This window comes from Falco peregrinus, chromosome 8 (assembly GCF_023634155.1).
Source record: "Falco peregrinus isolate bFalPer1 chromosome 8, bFalPer1.pri, whole genome shotgun sequence".
NCBI classification, from domain to species: domain Eukaryota; kingdom Metazoa; phylum Chordata; class Aves; order Falconiformes; family Falconidae; genus Falco; species Falco peregrinus.
The window spans coordinates 61100736-61122351 of record NC_073728.1 but is presented as its reverse complement, the minus strand read 5'-3'; the positions used below and the strand labels follow the sequence as shown (position 1 = coordinate 61122351).

Sequence of the window (21616 nt, the reverse complement as noted above, 5' to 3'; positions counted from 1 at the left end):
GTACTAGTATGCAGACGCTGGAATAGGTGGCATTTTCCAGTTCAAAGGGTCTACTACTGGGTGCTACATATTTATGAGGTCATTGTACATCTCATGTGCAGGAAAACACTTTTAATCTTCTGGAGTCCTAGAGTTCTTTGGGAGATAACATCTAAGTTTTACTAATAAGATTCATTCATTCTTAATAAACTTATATTGGAAAGTAATAAGATACATGTCACACACCTCATCTGCACAGTGGCCAGCTGGAAACTAGGGATATATTAATCCTAAGAATTAGTAATTTTGCTAGTGTCCAGACTATATGATACCTTCTGCAGTTCTACTCTTCTGGTTTTCTTAGTGTAAACTTGTTGCATTTTAAGTTGGCATGTTAAATGGAGAAAAACTGAGGAGTTTTAACCACTTATTGTGCCTTATGTTCAATGGTTAGCAGAAATAAGTGGAAAAAATTTTTTTACTTTTCTAAAAATCCCTGTAGTATTCAGCTGTAAGGGTTGTGTTGGTCTTTTTTACAAAATTTGTGGCTCATAGGCTTTTCCAACTTGAAATCGTTTGTTTCCAACCATTCCTTTCACTAAGGGGCAACAATTTTATTTTTATTATTGGATCCAGTGCCACTCAATGCCGAGCTAAGTCAACAGAAGAAGACTCTGTCTCCAGGTATGAGCATGAGACTTACCAATAACCAGTTTTCTAATTGAAACCAACGAGTTTCTGTAGGAGGATTGCCATGTTGGTTGTTTTAGGTTTTTAAGTGAGCAGTGGATTCTGACAGGTGGTCCATGGGCATCCGACGTGGGGTCAGTGAATTACTTTGCTTGGCACAGGGTCTGTGAACTAGTTTGCTTGGTCAAGAAAGGTACGTAAGTAAAGCAAAGCTGTTTTCAGGAGGCTTAAAGTCATGCTATAATGGACTGAATTTTTAGGAGCTGGTAAATAAGCAAAAGTCTGGAATTAGAGTGTATGTTTAGTGCTCTAATCTGGTTAATTGGGTGTTGTCGTCTCTCTGTATTTAAATATCATCACTCCTGTCATACAACCCATTATATTGTTGCTGGTGCAGAGCGTTTGCTATTTCCTGCTGCAGAATTGGCTGCACTTGAGCAGTAGTATGTGTTTATACCCTTATAAATACATAGGACTTTGACTTCTTTGTAGATGAAGGGAGCCATATAAATGGTAATTTAACTGCATAATTGTCTTACTGAATATATTTCAAAAAAATATTTAGTAGGATAGATGCAGTACATCAATACCAGTCAATTAAACTGCTTCGGGATCTTTTTTGAGAATTAGCAAATGCTCTGTTAGCTGTTGGGTGTTTGTAGAACGTACAGTATTTCTCTCACAAAATCTATTTGAATATAAATGCTCATGCCTTGGCCTATGTTGCACCAAGATTGCAACAACTTCTCACTAGCAATGCCCACAAGGTTATAAACTTCCTTGAGAACTTTAGTACCTTGACCTATGATAGTGTGAGAGTAAGAGCAGTATATATTAATTGTAAAGGGTTTTTATTATTTAGGAGGCATGCATGCTGTAGAATATTAGAATAGTAAAAATGCTTCAACTTTGGAGGAGGTTCTTGAAGCCTTTAGATTTCTTCAGGGCTCATGACCTTTTTTCTGTTCCCGTAAGGATACACACTGAAGCTATTCGGAAAGTCTTGCTGTTGAACTCACTGAAGTAGCAAAGCTAAAATCAAACCTGTGTTGTAAACTAGAATTTTGTGTTTCTTGTTACGCACTGCATTAAACCATAGGTTTGGTTTTTTTTATTTTAGATAAGCGTTTGTCATATCTGTGTCAGATTTCTCAAAGAACATGGTGAATTAACAGGACATGTTTAACGCAATCTTGACAGAAAGGTTAAAGAGAATTCAGAAGGCAGCAAGGAAATAAGTAGTGTGTACTGCTCCAGGTGAAAACTAGAAGGAACCAGAATAAGTTGCAATTCTGCTTGTCTTAAATGGAGGCATTTATTTGTTCTACAGCAAATGCAATTTAAAATGTTTTAAGCAATTCCCTCCTTCAGTAATATTCACTACTGTCAATGCATACTGCAGTAGGACCTAGAAGGTGTGCGCCCACTGGGCTGAATTATTTTGCCAAAAACGTGTTTGAGACAGACTCTGCCCAGCATGCTTTGAAGGGAAAAGGATTCCTGCATCTGCCTGGTTCAGATTCTGTAGGATCAAGATCCCATGGCTGAGAAAGGCAGAGAAAAGTGGAAATGAAAGCAAATGTCATGGTTGCATCCTGATGAGAGTGGTTGCTGTGTTTCATGGCTACGGGGCTTTCTGCCATCGTTACCCATGCTGAGCCAGCCCTGTTACTCGGAGGAGTGAGAAGGGGCCATAGGTCACTGGAACATGTGCTTCCTTGCACTTAATCTTGATGCCCACAGACATCTGCATATTCATATAGCTTATGGGAAATCCCAAGAAGTTTCCAGAGCTCCCTCTAAAGCTGCAGCAATTTCCATTGAAGGGAGTGATCAAAGCATATAGTAACTAAGCTTGAGTAGCTTTCTGGTTTGGAGCCGTCTGGCCGGTTGATGAGTTGCCCTATGCAATGGATTCTTGTGCATTGAATAAGAAAACACCAGAGCTGGCAATACGTAAGGACTGCAAATACAGTATTTGTTCTGCTAGGGAAAGCTACTAATCTTGGTGATGGTAATCACAGGACTCCTTTTCTAACTTGATTAGAAGCCCAGTTGTGACTGTCAAATCAAACAAATCAACATGTGACGGTCATAGCTTAAAAACCCATCAATTACACTCCTCTGCCTACAGTTTTCTTTGAACTAAGGACAACGTGATTACTCCTGTTGTTAGTTCAGCTTGCCTGTTGTACATTTGATGTGTAAAGCCAATATTATTTATAAAATCCTCCTTTCTGCAGCCAAAGTCAAAATGGAAGAAAACTGTTATTTACATTATGAATTTCAGATTTCAAGCGTTGAAAGTTGTGTTCTTGAGAGGAGGAGGAAACAAGAAAATCTTAGAGCTTATTATGCCAACTCATAGCTAATTACACAAGCTTAAATAAAAACGTCATTTGCGCTAATTTAGTTACCTTGTTCCAAGCTCCATGCCTGCATTCAGTTAAAATGTGAAAATCTTTGTTCCAGTACCCAGACAATGTGATACAGGGGTTGTAAAACAAGAGGATTAGCTGCCTTTGGGTAGCTGGCTTGTAAGGGATTTTTATTCCAGGATCTTCTCCCTTTATGCATGGACAGGAGGTGCACCAATGCTTGAGGTGCTTAAAAGTTGTGATCCTAAATGCTCTGACCTTCCTGAGCGGTGCTAGTCTTTCAGCACGGTAAATTACTTTTTTTGATTATTTTTTTCCGTTTCAGAATTTGTATTTTGAGCTTTTACCAGCAAACAGCTTATTTGAGCCATTGAAAACATCAAAGGAGGTGTTTCTTGGCTTGGGTACATCTTTAATTTAAAGCAGATTTAATAAAGGCCAAAACAGGATAATACTGCAAAAGGATTAGCTGTGGTTACTTGATTTCTGAGCAAACACACTAATTCTGCTCTCTTTGTATGGGTGTCTCTCACAGTGAGTCCATTCACTGCACATTGAACTAGGCCTGGTGTTCCATATTTCTGTTTTGGGTTTTGTTTTTTTTTCCAAAAAAAATTCATTTTTTCTATTGTCTTCTGTAGAAATCAAAAGCATTGCTGAAAGCTTTAACTTCAAAGCTTAAGCCAACTTATTCTTCATTGGTTGCTATGCTCCAAAATACATTCCTGAAGCTTCTTTGCTAGTAACTGCCAAATGTTTTGTTTCAGCGCTCCTTAGCATTGGGGCTTTCAGTTTGGCTTTTGTTTTGATTTATTCTTCACAAAATAAAAATTCTGAGAAGTCAATTAAAAAATAGCTTGGCGTTCTTAGCACTTAAAGCTTGTTGCTGTTCTGAAAGCAACCAGAGCAGTGATGCTGCAGAATGCTGTTTATTTCATATTAGTACTTACACTTCAGATTTTCTCTGTCTATAAACAACAGGAAAAAAGTCTCTCAGAAGTCTGAAAATCTACTTCCTACTGTACGTTTCATACATCAGTAGCTTGGCTTTGAGATATTTCCCAATACTTCAACCTTCTCCCCAAGTTCTTTGTAACACAAGCCCTGGGAAGCACAAAACTTTACGAACATGATGTGCTAGTTGAAGTGTTACTAGTTTTTGTGGCAAGGTTGCTACAGAAGGCATAGGCAGCAGAGGACCAGTTCAGTAGGCTTATTCAGGAGGTGAAGAAGGTGTAGTAGCAACTTTTCTTCAACTTTCATTTCTAAAAATACATACATCAGAGGGTTGAACTGTACTGCTGAACTGTTCTTAGCCTGCAGAGCCATAGCAGTCAGAACCTTGCCCTAATAACTCGCTGTCAGATGCATCAGACACCTTACAGTAACTGCAAATACAGTACTAAATACAGGGCCCTCACCTAATGCTTTAGGCTCCTTATGTTCTACAGAAAGCACATGACTTTGCAGTTACTGATTGATGGGGAGAGTTGGCGGAGAAATTTTTTTTTTGAGATGCTGAGATATTGCTGTCATACCAGTCGCATAAAAGCCTGAAGCGAACATGCCTGTCCTTTATGGTGGTCAGCAGATGCTGCTTTTTGCCCAGGTATGGGCAGATGGATATGAGAATGACTAAGTAGATGGAGCGTTGCCTCATCTGAAATCTAGATTGATACAGTTGCATGGTGTAGCTAAATTGCTCTGTTTAAAATGGCATTGCCTGGGTGGAAAGCCTGTGCTTGGGGATCTGAATGTCTTGCATAGCCTTCCCTCTGCCATATGTAGGCAGTTGTTTAGCTGGTAACGGGACTATCTGTATATGCATAGAGCCACAGATCGTTACCTCTTGGTTATGTTCACGTTATCTGATGTGTTGTCTCCATGAGAGAAATTAAATTGCCTTTAGTAATTTGAAGCAAGTAAAAATGACAAATCATCGTTCTCCTGTGATCGGTAAATGGCTACAGAATGAGAATGCATCTCAATTACATGGCGAGTACATTTCAAGCAGCATCGATCGTTCCAAATCTCCAATTGTTTTCCTGTGATTTTTCTTTACTTTTAAACTAAGATGGCTTTAGTCTATTAAAAATAAGTAGCTTCTTTCCACTTTGAACAATGCCATTAGCTATGAACTCTCAGCTCATAATTATGAAGTTAGAACAGAGAATAATTTCATAGAGACAAAAGCAATATAATATATATGCATAGAAATGAAAGAAAATAAATGCAGTAGGAAAGTGATTTTTAAAGTCTGCATCTTGAGATGTGGCAGGCTAGTATACTGGAACACAAAAACTCCCATGTGCAGCTAGAAAATGGTCATCATTAGTAGGCTATCATGCAAATCCTGCAGGAAGAAAAAAAAGTAGGTATTTAGTGGCAGAAAATGTTTTTGTACGTGAATATGGAACATTGGGCTATAAGATACGTTTTTATTTTTTTTTAAACAAGCCAACATTGCTGCCTCCATTTGCATTTGGATTATTCTCATCCTGCAAATATTCCTGACTACAGAATTAGTATCTCCAAAGACAGTTCATAGCAGTAATTACCAGGCACAGCGCGTGATTATGCCATGCAACGAAGCGTCATCCTGCAGAGACCCCCAAGTTAGTGCCACCCTGCAGCAGCGAGTCCCTGCGTGCGGGAGGAGGCTGGGGAGCGAGAGCTGCTGCTCTGCCCCGGCTGCCCCGTGGGACGAGTGGCTGTGTGTCGGTGACTCGGTGACTCGGCTCCTGCGTTCGTGCACGAGGAGCCAGCTTGCACAACCCGGTGCATGGGCATGACCTTGCTGCTTAGAAGTGACCCGTAGAGTCACCAAATCCAAACGGCAGGCTGAAGCCCGGGTTTCAGCCTGAGAATGTGACTCTGCTGGGGAGAGGACAAGTGTGTGCCTACCCCGTACTAGCCATTGCATGGTTACTAACAGGAGGTAGAATCAGAGGAAAGCAGGGTGGTTTGCAGATTTAACACGGGCTGGAACTTTGTGTTAAATCTCAGGGAGAAGGAGGGGTGGGTGTCTTTATTTTGACCCGGCCATTTCTAGTGGCAGAAGTGCTTTGTCTTCATTTACCTTTTAACTTGTCTTGGTCGCTTCAGCCAGTGAAGGAAAAGTCAAAATCAGCGTTGCACAAGTGTTTCTACTTGTGAATTGTCTCTTTTGTGTCAAGTTCCAGCCCAGCTTGGCCCCTGCTGCTCCAGTGAGCACCAGAGTTTCTTACAAGATGATAAACCAGCTGAGATATGTCCCCCCTCACCTTGGCCTAGGTGTTTCCAGAGCTGTCATCTAAATTACTTTTAAAAACAAATTTAATTTCTATACAACATTCTAGATTTTGATGCCTAGAACTACTGCCTTGTTTGCGCACAAGATGACAACCGTTTGTTTTCATTGTTACATCGTATTACCAAGTGGTCACTTGAATGTCCTCCACCTCCTGTATCCAGTGCTGTGACCTTATATGCCATATATTCTGGCTGATGCAATTAAGCTGCATTTTTTTTTTTAAACATTCCTGCTTCACACTGAGCTGATTGCCAGCTATTTCTCAGGGCGATTTGTCTTGTATTAAAACATAATTTTGTCCTTCAGTGGCCTGTCCAGAAGTCCCTGAATTAGCTGATTTTGCTCTGTCCATAAGGGCAGTTTGCAGTAGCACAACTACATAATAATTTTCTTGGTTTGCAGTCCTGCCATTCAACACTGAAATGGTTCAACATGCCCACAAGCAGTTACCCTACTAACTCTTCAGCTATCAGTCAGTTTGGGAAATGGATTTTTTTATTATTATTTTTAAAGTCTGTGGTTCTTTCTTCTTTGGGTAGCAGGGTAGTAGCAGTAATGTCTAAATGCAAAGGGTTTGGCTACTTCGAGTCCAATTACAAATATGAAAGCTCACCCAAGCAGTCCTTTAGAAACAAATTAATGACAGAACGCTTAGGACTCCATATTCTGACTGCAGCGTGCTCAAATGCTCTGCTCCGGAGTCATTGCTTTAGCTGTGCCATTGCCCTGGGTTTCCACGCGCCTGGGGAGCCCTGAGAGTGCAGTGTTGGCACACATGCCCCGCGGCTCTGCCCCGCTCCCGTCCGCCTTCTGCCCCTGGCTCTGGTGTGTAGGACCCCATGGGCACAGGCTCGCTTTTAAGTATCTCTCTTGCACTAATTTGAGGGCAAGGAAGAGCCATGAACTCTTCTTGGGAGCAAAGCTGACCCTCTAGTGAGCAGTCAGGCTCATTGTTTTCTAAAACAACTCTTAACTTTGACGAAAACAAGGAGCCCCTTCTGCTGTTCTGCTGCTAAGTATTTTTAGAGAGGGGTGCACCGTTCTTACTATGGTCTGGAGTCAAAAATATGCAATTGTTCTGATTTTGGCAGGGATAGAGATGATTTTCTTCTTAGTAGCTGGCACAGCGCTGTGTTTTGGATTTAGGATGAGAGCAGTGTTGATAACACAGGGATGGGTTAGCTCTTGCTAACTAGCGCTTACCCCAAGTCAAGGGATTCTCAGCTTCCCCGGCTCTGCCAACAACAAGCTGCGGCGGAGCAGGGCCAGGAGAGCTGACCTGACCCAGCCAAAGGGTATTCCATAGCATAGAACATCATGCCCAGTATATAAACTGGGGGGAGTTGGTCGGGGACTGGCTGGGCATCGGTCAGCGGGGGGTGAGCAGTAGTACTGTGCATCACTTGGGGTTTAGTTTGGGGTGTTTTTTCCCTTTTGGGTTTTTTTTTCCTCTCTCCTTTTCATTATAAGTGGTGGTGTTAGTATTATATTTTATTTCAATTATTACATTGTTATTATCTCAATCCACAAGTTTTACCTGTTTCGTGATTCTCCTCCCCATCTGAGCGAGCAGCTGCGTGGTGCTTAGTTGCCAGCTGCGGTTAAACCCCAACAGCAATTAATGCCATCCTGAGTTGTGTGATAGCCTCTTGCACCTCAGCTCCATCCTTTCTGAAGCCCAGGCCAGGAACCAATTGTCTTTTCCTGGAAGATGAACCTTCTTTCTGGTTACCCTGGAGTTGGTAGTCAGTTATTTAAACTTTACAATGTAAGAGTCAAAAATACTTAGTGGTTGCATATGGCTGGGACCTAACAACAAAAAAAAAAGCAGCTGAAAAACTTAAAATTAAAAAAAAAAAAAAAGTGTTGTTACATTTCAAAATCTTAAAGTTGACAAGCGTAATTTAAGGACCTGAGACATGTGCTTGGAGCACCTGTGTTTGGCAATATTAATGATGTGACCTCCTGACTTAAAGAGTGATATTTAAGGATTGCCTGGGTCTCATGCTTTTCCTCTGCTCCGTGGTTAATTTTACCCTGAGGGCAAAGTCCTGCAGCTCTCCCTCATTAGAGCTGCAGGACTGCGGAGGGCAGAGCTGTGGAGTGTAGAGCAATTTGTGGTCCTCGGAGCTTTGCTGCACGAGACCTTTTGGCGATACTGCATTCAGCTGCGTAAATCTGTTCAGCCTATTTAATATCAGTGCCTTGGAACCTGGGACTCTTTCTTCTTGACCCCACACCTGGAAGCTGTTCTCTTTTGCTAGCAGATTATGAACCACTAGCCTGTCAGCTGAGTGTGCAATAAGAGACTTTCTCAAATATTTGTTGTTCACCTGAGATATAATAAGGTCCTTTGTGTCATTTCTTGCAAAAAGGAGAATTTCTGAGGCAATCGGCTATAACATCTGCTTCAAAGCTACAGCTAGCACACAGTTTAAAAATGGTTCAATCTGTATTTACTCAATAGGTTGTTTATGTTAATTAGAGTTAATTCCACCACTGGTATGCATGCCTAACTCCCATTAATATCAGCAGCAGCTATGTATTCTCGTAAGGAGAACAAAGCCTCTAATTAGATATCTTGAAAACTTGGAGTTCCTTGTACAGCTTTTATTGCAAAGATGAAGTGCTGTATGTTTGCCTGCTAACTATTCTAATAGAAAAAAAAAAAAATAAAATTACCGACCTCCCCTTTATCTCTGTTGCAATGAGATGAGGCAGTCCCAGAGCAGACGCGGGGCAGGACGCGCTGTAGGGGGCTTACCCTCCAAGCAGAGGGAACAGCATGTGTGTGCCCGGAGAAAGGAGACGACTGTACCAGCTAGCCAAAATGCTGGTTGGCCATGGAATAGCCGCTCTGTCACTGTGAAGCCTCCCCAGGTGGTCAGTCCTTGGGGGCAGAGCCTGGTCTGTGTTTGCAGTGGCCACCCTGAGGCACGGAGCCACGTTGCCCTGTGCCCGCGCAGCCCCTCTCCGGCAGCGGCACGGGCAGGCTCTGGTTTGTGGGGCAGCAGAACCCCCCGGCAGGGGGACACAGTGCCAAGGGACCACCAGCCCTGTCCCACAGCCCAGAATTTAAGACTCCTGTCAGGACTTTGCGTTAGCATCTGACTTTTTGCAAACATGAATTCACGTGGTTGACTTTGCTGTCTCCCAGCTGCGTAACTGGGACATTTGGTTTTAGGATTTCAGGTTTTACAGAGCCTAAAAGGTTTGGACAACTCCCATTAAAACTTTTTAATGTACTTGTTCAGCAGGATGCAATGAGAGTGTACCCTATGACATTTCTTTTGGGATTTGAAGAAAAGAAACTGAACCTTTTTTTGTTGTGCCAAGTTTTTTGTGTTTGGGTTTTTTTTTTAAAAAAAAAAAAGTCTTTTGGTCTGAGTGTGGTCCAAATATAGTAATTTTTTTCCATCTGATTAAAACTCGAAACAAAGGCATATAAAGAAAATACTGGTAAGAGTCCTAGCTAAGGAAGCAGTGGCAAGCACTGCTCTAAAGCTTGTAAACAAACAGCCCCTCTTAAATAAGTGTCTGAATTCCAATGGATTCTAATTATCTGCTCAGACAGATAAGTACGAAAAACTAGTGTATAAAGAAACTCAACTGAAAAATATATATGCTGTAATTTCAGGAAGTTTTAGCTTTTGTTGGTGGTAGATACCGAGTAAAAGATAAGGTAGAAAATAATGAGCTTTTGTTATTTGTATCTTAAGTTTAGAAGAGACATATTGTGAGTGAACAAAAGATGCACCATAAAACAAACACTGCACTGAAATAATTCTTGGTGGAAATGTAAAAAGCTGCTGGGCGCTAAAGATGCAGTGTCTTCCAGGTGAGAACACTGTTCAACAAGAGTTTTAGAGCCACTGCTATTAGTAAGATGTAATATTTCAGTTTTTTCACATACATTTTAATTAGTATGCTATAAAATTTAACCTATTCCAATTTTCAGTCTTTTGAGAAGATGAACTACCATGAAATCTCTTTATATTGTCTGCTAATCCCTAAATACTCCCACCAACAAAAAATACGCTTCTCTCTTTTATAATTCAGATTTCAATTAATGACAGAAGCAATAGAAGTTTGGAAGCTAACATTTTCTCCTTGATTAGCATAACTACAAGAAATTTTAAATGATAGATTTTGTGTTATGGATTTTATGCATTAAGACCAAATCAGGGTCTGAGAGCTTCCTTTCTGCTGAATCCTGGATGAAGCGTGCTCCCTCCTCATCTTCTTCCCTGGTGTTTGTTATCAAGGCTGCGAGATCGCTCTGTGCAAAGTTCTCGGGTGGTTTGTCCTCTCTGTGGCTTTGTGAACAGAGCAGATTAGGCACATAGTGTGTCCCGGGCCATCAGGGGCACCTGCAGGTTCTCAATTACATCTGCACTCCCTCCCAGTGAAGGGTGCTGTCAGGGCTGGGATCTGGCAGTATTTATCCTATATATTGTAATTAGAACCACAGTGAAGAAGTGCACCGCTAATGTCGTTACCGTGTGAGCTGCCAGTCTTCATCCCAGCACGTGTACTTAAAGCATCGGATACTGTCGGTGGGCACTAATTCCGTCTCTCCTGTTGGGAGCATTTATTGGCGTAGTGCCCCTGCCTGCTCTCCTCCACTGGCAGGGGAGTATTACCTGTTCCCAGCAGGGACCGGCTGGGTACCTGCTGGTGGAAGGAGAAGCTTCCTGAGCTGCTGCCTCACCTGTAGCTGGCTGCCGGAGGGCGTTTCGACTCTGCAGCAGATCACTGAGGTGTGCATCACGCGATGCCAGCTGGGCAGCAGCCCATGGAGCCGCTCCATGCAGATGCTCGTGGTGGCCAGCAGCCGCCCGTGTGCTGGCCCCTCTTTCCCCCCGCTGCTGCCTTACTTCGCTGCATTTTAAGCAAACACGTGAGTTCCATGTGTCAGTATGCAAAGCTCCTCAAGCCGTTAATGTGGTCTGGAGGCTGTACTAGGCTGCGCGTGTAGACACTCATTAGTCAAATATACACCCTTGTGCAAAAGATCACAGGACTTACTCAGTACTATTACTGTAACATGCAGGTTAGATCAAAACCTGGCTGCCAAAAATTGAAAGCCAGTATAAAGGCAGAGATACGCCGTTTTATTACATCATTAAAAAATATCTAGATTCTCCTCTAGCAGGAACTACAGGCTGGAGACTGACAGACAAGAATAAAATAGCTGGGAATAAATTTTATGTAGCTATTTGCCTTCTCCCTCAAATGCTTATGCAAAACACATTGCTGTAGAATCACTGACAATAAAGAGGGAATCATTATACGAGTAGTGGATTCTCAGGAGAACACTTTAGCCAAAACACACTCTGCAATAATTTCCCACGTCTTAGTTGAATAAATTAATTTATGAATTTTCCATGAATATGTTCAACCGTTTCTCCCCTCATATATTTTATTGATCTCCATATACATTTAGCAACAAATAACAGAGCTGCTTTTCCATTTGCAGTAAAATAGTTTCGAGATGTTTATGTGGGCCTTGGGGTTCATAGTAAACAAATGCAGTTCAAACACTGGGGAGGTAGCAGAGAAAATGAAGCTTGGCAGGATGCAGGGAGCTCTGCTAGGAGAAAAAGCTCAGCAGAGTCTACATCCAGCCTTACCACCAGTGAGGTGTCCCCTGAAATCAGAGGGAGCAGCCCTGAACTGTGGGACTGCTCCTGGTAAGTCCCGTGTGGAATCGCTGCCAGGAGCTTCACGGCTCATGTCTGCAAACCTGCAATGTCCCTTCGGTGTGAAAGACCAATAGGTTGGATCATTCCTTCATTAAGTATGTTTTGTCCTGTAATGCATACCTTCTTACTTTCATGTGAGAAAGGAGATGAGGATAGCAAAAGGAAAGAGGGAGTTTGGGGTTTCTCCACAAAAATAGAAATGCAGGGTCTGTGGTCTGGAGAAGGCCAGCAGGCTCCTTCTAGACTGTAGATCCAGTGACAGAGTAGTCTGAACACTTCATTTTTGCTCCACAAGACACCTTCTGTGGCCACCCTGCCTCTGAATATCACTTCGTTTGGCTTAGGCAATGTCATTAAATCCGAAGTTGAGCTACTCATATATAGGCCGTTACAGTGAATAAGCACACCATCACATGGAAACTGTGATATTTCCAAGTTTTTCTTTAGAGAAGGGGAAAACAGTCGCAGTGATTAGATGTTGAAAAGTAGTCGGTATCATCCTAATTTAATGTTTAAAACTATGGAGTTCTTTAATTTTCCTCCTCCAACACCAAGCTGCCATCCCACATCTATGTGTATACAAACAAACATCCCAAACAAGTAAGGTGGGCATACAGTGTGGTTAATCATAGGTGTAAATTTACTCACATGTGACTGCACCGTTGTGATCTTCAACTTCAGCTCAGCTCCTTGCCCTGCACGCTCAGATGACAGAGATAGCCCTTTTTAAGCAGTTTCTTTTGTGGTCTATTTCAAGCTTTCTGGTTGTCATTTTTATCAATCATAAGGAAAGCTGAGGGGAGACTTGCCTTGCTGTTTCCAAATATAAAGCTCTTTCTTTCTTAACTACATGTAATGACGGGCTTGAAATAGGCCTTGCCATCCTAAAGGTGGTATTTGAAGTATAACTGCTAATGCTGAAATACATAATTTACATTTATTATCCATAATAAAACATGTAACTAATTGATGTTCTGTAAGGGATTAAATGATCAACTGCAGCTGCAGGGTGAAGATTTATGCCTGTGTTCTTTATAACACATTGACTATTGGAATATGCTGCAGAGTCGTTGCCTTCAGGAGTGTGTGCTCAGAGCGTTCTCCTTTCTCTTGTTCTCCTTCTGATATGTTTCCTCTTGTGTTTGTGTTCTGTGCAAAGTGATTTATGGAGGAAACGGATGAAAAATAAGTACTTACATTCCCTTCAGACTTGCAAGGTACTAGTCTAAAGGGCAAGCCAAGCTTGCACATGTTTGTGTGTGGCCGTGCATTTGCTAAATTGGAACATCACACAGAGCGTGCAACCACCACGGTGCATTGAAGTTCAGAATGGCCAGGAGATAATGTCAACAGAATGGGATGTAGGCACAGGATAATGGTCTCCTGCTGCTAGATTAAAGCCTGGGCAAAGATGAGCCCTTTTAACAAAAACAAACAGAGGCAAAGCCAGGTTATTTGCAGTACTTTCAGAGCAGGAGGCATTTATCTTGTAACAACATCCTGTTCTGTTCTCTTGGCTTCCACCGTACCAAAATAACGGCAGACGATGCTGTGATTTTCATCAGTGGCTGTTGCTAGACGAGCTCTAGTTGCCCGCTGCATCCTCGTCGGCTAACACCGTGGTCTTATGTTGTGTGTCCTCCAGCCTTCAAAAAAGCCGCACGTTTCAAAAACACATTGTGTCACACTGTGTAAGCATGCTGGCCGACTTTTAAATGAAAAATAATTAATCTATAATAAAACTCAGAGTTACCAAAGGGATTTTACAGCCCGACGTTTCGGATTTCCCCTGGCAGGAGGCAGGCTCCGCAGGGAGGAGCACCAGCCTTAGCACTGCAGGCAATGCTCCCCCTTGCATTAGAAGCCCTCAGATTCTGATCTGGTAAAATCAGTGCTTGAAGACAAAAAATGGAACTGAATTCCGTTCATTAAGTATCAAGCCAAAGAGAATGCCTCACACAGTTTTGTTCCTGCTGCTATGTGCCGTTTGCTTTTACTCTGTTTTATTAGTATGTTAGTCCAGTCTCCAGGAACTGTGCTGCTGGGCACAGCCTGGGGAAAATATCCTTGGGGCAGTAACACAGAGAGGACAACTGCACAGGCACAAAGCTCTTAGAGGAAAGTCAGCACGAAAATATATGTAATGCAAACAGCAGAGGCTATGAATACTGTGTTATAAATCAGGGCTTTTAACTAGCACACTTCTGCGGTATTAATTCTTCTGAGTCGTCTCATTTGTCCAATACTGCATATGTCCTGCTGTCCTAAATGGTTTGAATGCGGTGACTGTCGAGATCACCACGTGTTGTAAATCCCGTCTGCTGAGGTTTTAGGGAAGGGAAAGGAACAAGTTGCTGAGGCGAGCGGCTCTGGTGCCAGCACGGTCACAGCAGAGTACTCCAGCTCCTCAAAAGACCCAACTAATAAAACAGTAACAGGTGATAATGGCATGATTTCATCCCTGAAACATGGTAATGCAGCATAGGAAACACATGGGATTCTGGAGGTTTGGGCTGTATTTTCCTCCTAGCTTTGCTACTGATCTCTTAGGTGACCTGGAAGAAATTGTTTCACCTTTCTGTGCTGCAGATTCCATCTATTTAAGCAGGGAATAATGACAACTCTTTACAAGGCACATTTAGAACTGCCGTGCAAAACTCTGCGTAGGAAGTAGCTATTATTGTTGTTATCTGTAATAATAAAAACAATGGCATTTTCAATAGAGACTGAAGTTTTGCAATCTGTCCAATGCCTTTACTGCTAAATACAATTTCTCATTTAATCCACAGCTGCTGCTTTTATGTCTTGTCCTAATTCAAAATGTATAAAATGTATTCTTCCCTTCTTTTTTTTTTTTTTTTCTTTTAATATATGATTCTAGTGCAAGTTGGAGTTTCACGCATGTACTTCTGGCAAAACCATCACAGCTCAATGCGAAGGGCCCTGCCCCTGCCTTCCCGGACCTGAAAGTTCAAAACACAAGACAGAGAAGACTGGTAAGCTGAGCTGTTAATGGAATTGTAGCAGATTAATTGCTTCCTGCTATGTTCTTAGACAAATGTAAGAAAGGCATTTCTTAACTAGTAGATTTTATATGTAATGGTTTCTGAGTAAAAGCTAAGGTACAACTACACCTTTTCTAAACATGTAGTACTTTCAGGTACCTTAACTGCTGTAAAACTAACACCTGCTTGAGAGAGTATCATAGGAAAACTGAGTTCAGGCTAATGAATCTCATTTTTGGTGAAAATATTGAATCATCATAACAGAAAGACAGACAAGAAAAATATTCTACTTGATGGTTCATTACTTCATAAATTAAAAGCAATCAGTAGCCTGTGTGTTAACCATGAAGTCATTTAAAGTCACACATATATATTGCATGGGATCAGAGTTATAATATTAATGTTTATTATTATTGTTATCATCAAAAGTCAAATACGTTGCATATAGACACATGTATTTGTATTTATATATGAAATTGTTTCAACAAGAAGCTCATTGCAAATGATGACATACCAAGCTGAAGGTTGGAGTCTCGGCACAAATGGCCATTTCTCTTGCCAGCTCTCCGGTGAGTGCTCCATTTCACTCTGAAAGCCTGGTGAGCCCATTCACCCCCCAGGTCTTTTCCGAGGAAGTAAGCACAAGCTGTCTGGGTCTGACCTCATCCTAAGGGAATTAGTTCTTGCAAAGTGGCTGAGTAAAAGCAGAAGTCCAGCAGCAGGACCACAGCCAGGTTCTGTCTAAGAGTTGCCACCGTGCTCGGGGGAAAGCCCTTTGGAAGAGAAAAGAGTTGTTGGTGTGGTTGTGGTTTCTTGATCTGAATGCAGATGTGCTGGTGAGGGCATGCGTGGCAGCGTGAATACTAGCCTGTGTAAGCCCAGCGTGTCTCCCCTCTCTTAGGGGAGTGCGAGGGGCAACGCGCTGGCAGCTGCGGGGCGCCTGGCTGTGCTGGTAGCTCACAAAGCCAAAGCAGTGACTTACACAGCTCTGTCACATTAAGCAGTGAAATGTGTGTGTGTTACCTCTGGTTTTTTCTGTGATTCTATACATATATAGATAGATATGTTTAAACCAGATGAAGCTTTAACAATGATCTGTTTGACCCAAAATATTTGAGAATCTCCCTTCGCTCTTACTCCTCCCCAGTCTGGACGCATTCCGACAGTAGCGGGCACAGAAACTGAGCCAAAGTTTCAGCAGCTCTTCCTCTGGTTAGTTCAGGCCTTGTCTCTTCAGCTGAAAACCCTGATGATCCTGCTGGTGCTGCTCCACACGGCGCATCCTCGAGCATGGCACCAGTTTTCACATCAGGTCTCCATTTTACAAGAAGTGACTCTCCAGCCTAGATTTCGAAAATTCAGGTTTATTCCACTTTTTTGCAAATCACAGGCATTTTTCTGCATAGCTATCAAACTCAGATGAAGTATTTCAGATGGCAAGGTTCTGAAATCAATATATAACTGTAATATTGCTTTATGTGGCTGGAATCTTTTGGTTACAGTATACCCACTGATAAATTGCCTTATTCATATTTTCTGTTTCTTGTAGCCCTTATCAGGCTACAAGAAATATTTCTTTTTCTTTGCCCTTTCTATTTCTTTGCCCTTATCAGAAAGAGTTTCAGATTAATAAATCTACAGTGACATTTTAAGCTTACAATTTCATTCACACAAGAGAAAAAAGATTCTAATAACCCTTATCTTGATAAATGCAATTTGACACGGTGTACGTATTCTGAAACCCAGGCTTTTGTTTTCCTTGACTCAAAACTTTTAACTCCAGCCAACAAAGCATTAATTTAATGGGTTGAGTGATCTGCAGAGCAACTTTCCTGAGAGGTTTTTCAAGAGGCCGAACTTGAGCTAATGGTACTTCTGCCATTGCCCCAGTGACAAGGACATGAAATGCCTCAGTTCTGGCATCTTCAGTGTGGCATGAGGGGGGAGGGTGCTCTGCCCCCTTGCAGAAGCACAGTCACCTGGGAATAAGGGAAATTGTTGCCACGTGTATGGAAACATTCACAAACCTGAAGACACTACTCGACCCCTGTATCAAGTGTATGCAAAGAAACTGCTCCTGAGCCAGGTTGGACGGGGCTTTGAGCAACCTGGGCTAGGAGCAGCTGTCCCTGCCCATGGCAGGGGGCTGGAACTGGATGGTGTTTAAGGTTCCTTCCAACCCAAACCATTCTGTGATTCTGCGAGCCTGGTTATAGTGTTATAAGCAGAATACCTGTACAGGCAGGGGAGTGATTGTGTGTGTGCATGTATATGCAAAAAAATAATAGCAGTGTAATGTTTTGCTTTATCGCTATCTGTTCCTTTCTGGGGTTTGGTGCTGAAATGCCCACAAAAGGAGTTGGTATTGAGAATCAAATAATCAATAGCAAAGGCGCTTTCTAACTTGCTTCATCTTAAATTTTCTTCTGGATCTTTGAACGTTCCGGTAACGTGCCAGTTAAAGACCTCCTTTAACTTACTTTCTCAGTCTCCTTTCTTCAGATGTTGTCCCAATGAGTGTAACAGAGTCTCAAACTGAGTATTTTAGAGTTTGTCAGACTTTTAACAAAGAGCTCCCAGGAGTTTCCATGAGAAAACATGAGTAAACTCTCCATATCAGTATAAATTTTACCCAGGTGCAGTTTTAGCAGCATCTGAAAAGAGAGTCGGTATTGTGCGCGTCTGCCCTTTACAGGCTGGAAGCCAGCCAGCTTTCCTTAGGTTTATGGGAGAATTATCAATTCTAATTGCTGACCACAAAAAATTTCCTTAGCGCTGCCTTTCATAAGTTTCCTTTAGTTGCTCAAGTAGTGTCACCCGGCTTCGGAGAAATAAGCCCCAACTAGTATCTGAGGTGACGTGAGTGAGGTGTGATGGCAATGACGTGGCAGAGCGTGGTGGTCCCCTGGAGCCTGGGCACAGCAGCGCTCGAGCGACCTCCCCTTCAGCAGATCTCCAGACCTCTCAGTCTGGAGCTTCTTGACTAGCAGTTTGGTTACTTGGTACTGTAGTCTTTTCTCTAGTCTTCACACAAAATTATTTTATTTTTCTCATACAGTACGATAGTATCATTAATATTGCTGAATTGGTATACAAGTCAGTCGTTTGATTTCTCATCTAAGAAATTGTATGAAAGATTTGTGTAGACAGTTGGGACTCGGGTTTCTGCTCCTTTTGTAGTTGCCAAGTTTGTGAAATCCATTCAAATACGGTGTAATCTTAAGTACAAAATGATGGAGGGCTAAACCTCATGCCTTATACAGACATGTCAGTGGAAAAATGCTAAAGAGAATTACAGTGCAAATGCTTCCAGCAAAATGGAAATGCAGATCTTAGAGCTACCACATAAACTTTTTTATGCCTATTATACAACAAGGTTAAATGTATGTGGTTGTGAACTTCCAAATTGAAGACAGTTTGCATTAATCTTTACACGTTCATTCAATCACATTCAAATATTATTCCATGATAAATTACTTTCAGAAATTAAAAATGTAAAGGAACATTTAATTTCCAGAGTACTGTAATTCTAAATGTCGTGACCTTTTTTTATACGCTTGTGAATAAAATTGGCAGCAGCATCAAAGAAAAGCAATCTGAGTGTATGTGCTTGGAGGTAACAATTGGCTGCAGTGTCTGAGCCGTATTCCTTCCTCCTCCCTGGGCTCCTTTGAAAACATCTCTGCTTTGAGGATGAAAATCAAGACTAATAATCATCGTAATAAAACTGGAATTCCTTTTATAGTGCTAACTGGTACAATGGAGACGTTAATAAAAGAACACAAATGCAACCAAAAGAAAACGACACCAAAATTATTACCTTTAATAGCAAATAACAACAATAAAATCTTTCTACCATACAGCTAAATCTTGGAAGAGATGGCAGGATCATGTTCTTCATTTTCTTAAATGGGATTTTGAGTTGGAGTCTGAGAGGTAGAAAGCAGGACACTGTGAGGGTACTAATGAGAGATTTTGGAAAGGAAGACAAGCCCTAATGCTTTTTCTCTTTTCTTTTTGAGGCCCATCTAGATTCCTTTGGTTTGTCAAAACACTTGACACGCTTCATTATTCACAGCAGTATCCCCACCTGCAATATGCTTCCCATGATAGCTGCTGATTTTCAACTCGGCTGCCCAGAGACAGAGGTTGAGCTGTAATCTGCCCTGGGGTTAGCTGCCCTTCCAGAGTGCATGTGCCCTTTTATCTAGTACTGTAATGTGAGTAAGGCTGTAATTTCAGTGAAAGGACTGGTAACTGACTCTTAGTGACACCAAAGTGATAGAAGTTACTTAAGACACAAAGTCCTGTCTGCTGGTGGGTTTCAGGTACCTCTTTCTAAAAGCTCTGCAATATTAAATAGAGTTCTCATAAAGCATAACTTAGACACTAGCTGAAGCTTCTAAAACCCATCCGTAAACAAAGGACTTCAAATGAGAAACAAGTAGTTTTAGTTCTTTGGAATCTGCTGGCAAGAGCAGAGATTTTTCCCTTGAACGTGCCGTTCATTCTGTCAAAAAGACAACATTGTGCAATGATTGGGGCATGTCTTGGCAAATGTGAATTTGTAGTTGCAATAACGTGGTTCTGCCGGCTTCCCCCATGCCTGTGTGACTCCTGTTTCTCACATATGTTATGGTGTAGTAGCTCAGGCAGGATGGTAAATGTTTAACAGCATGTCAGGGCTTTTTCTGACCGTACCCTCTTTTTGTGTTCTCTGAGTTGAGTGCTGTACTCCCAACATAGTAGCCTTCGTTTGTTGCCATCAGGGTTGCAGAGCCACCGGCGCATGAATGGATGCAGTGATTCAAAGGAGGTTTGCCCCTATCTCTGCATTGTGTCTTTTTGACTTTGCAGAAATGCCCAAAGCAACTTCTAAGAAAATGCTATTATCTTGATAAGGGAAATGTAAGGTCAACAGGCAGAAGCAAATATATTCAATTATACTGAGTGCTGTTTAAATTTCTAAAGAGAACCAAGAGAACACCTTTAAGTTACAGGAATAGGTCTTGGCAAGCTCAATCAAGAATCTGCCTTGTTTAGGGTATAGTTTAGGATATGAATTGTAGCATTTAACTACCAGCACTGCTGGGTGTGATGGTTGAGAAGGTCTACAGTTCCATTCCTTTATAAAAAGAGCACTCAGTGCATGAAGTTCATTTGAAGAAATCACAGTCATCTTTCCCAAATGGGTTGTATCACTTCTTGTGCCTGAATGACTGACCACTAAGAGAATTTGTAGTCTTGGAATTTAGTCTTTCTTTGCAATGCACTTTCAGCAAATATTTCAGTTTGAAATTGCTATTCTCAAGTTTTCATGACAGCAGAGTACGTAATTTGAAAGTTTGTGTAGATGAAGTATGAGTCATGAACATGGTTGAGTTGAAATTGATTCCTGGGTTTGATTTGCCAGGAAATGTTTCCTTTTGTGGCTTTAGTTTTGGAAAAAAGACTCCTCCTGACACTGAATTTCCAAGGAGATTTTTAAATGACCTATTTGAGTCTCAAACTCTGGGAATGGTAAAACAAACCCCTTCTAAAACTAGTATTAGCAAGAGTTTTAAAGCTTTAGTATATTACATTAAAACTAGGAGGGTTTTCTTTACTGTTTCAGAGAAGAAATTACGTTTGTTCAAACCGAAGAGTAACTGTCAGTGCAGGGCAGATACAAGGACATGAGATACAGTGATGTGTGTTCCAGGCACTGACATGATGTTTCTCTGGGCTTCATCAGTAGAGAGTAGAATTATTAGCTCTGAAATATCTGATTTTTTTTCTCCAAAATTTTCTGTATGAATACTGCAATTCAGTCTTTTAATTTGTTACATGATGAAATGACCTTACCCAAGTAAATCTGAGTTATGTTGTATTGGTAAATAATAATTACAGTATTAATTACTATTATTATTACTGTTATTTTGCCTGAAAGCTTTCACACAAGCAGATCAGTCTTTATTATTCCCTTCCTGAAAGCGTGAAAGATTAACTTTTTTCATTTCTGCTAGATATTGTCTGTGAGTAGCTAAGTGGCTGCACCCAATTAATATTTGATTAAAAGAAAGTGAGAAGCAGGCAAGAACTGATACCTTTGCTCTTCATGGATAGCTATTGCCATCACCCACTCCTATCAGAGGCAAAAGCAAATAGCTTCCAGGCTGAGGCAGGAAAAGCAAGTCCTTGCCAGGGTCAGAAGAAAGAGCAAAGTAATCGTGGCTGGGGATGGTTCGTTCCGCAGCTCAACCTCACGTGCATCTTCCCAGCTTGCGTGGGAAAGGCTGTACGTTCTGCATGTACATATGTAATGGGAAAACGTGTATTTTTGTAGGAGTGTTACGTTGAATAGAACGCGCAAGCTGAGAGCCAGATCAGTAAAACGTTCACTTGCTGAAAAGGAATCGAGCAAAAAAGCTACCGATGTGACTGAGAACGTGTTAGTTGACTGATACACAGGTGCTGTTTTTTCCTGGTATTTTTTTCATGTTCCTACCCCACATCTTTCTGGTATCTTCTGCCATGTCTGTGAAGGAAGTGTTTTATCAAGGCTCATGTGCAGAGCTAGCTTTGGAA

The 21616-nt window shown here is 41.6% G+C and overlaps 1 protein-coding gene across 1 annotated transcript in view; it reads left to right on the top strand.

Moving 5' to 3' along the window:
- The window catches only part of SPOCK1 (SPARC (osteonectin), cwcv and kazal like domains proteoglycan 1), a 324191-nt gene that overhangs the window by 243544 nt on the left and 59031 nt on the right, over positions 1–21616 (top strand). The window contains exon 6 of the mRNA XM_055813067.1: positions 14926–15040. Coding sequence (XP_055669042.1) covers positions 14926–15040 — 115 coding nt within the window. The remainder of the gene's footprint in view (positions 1–14925; positions 15041–21616) is intronic.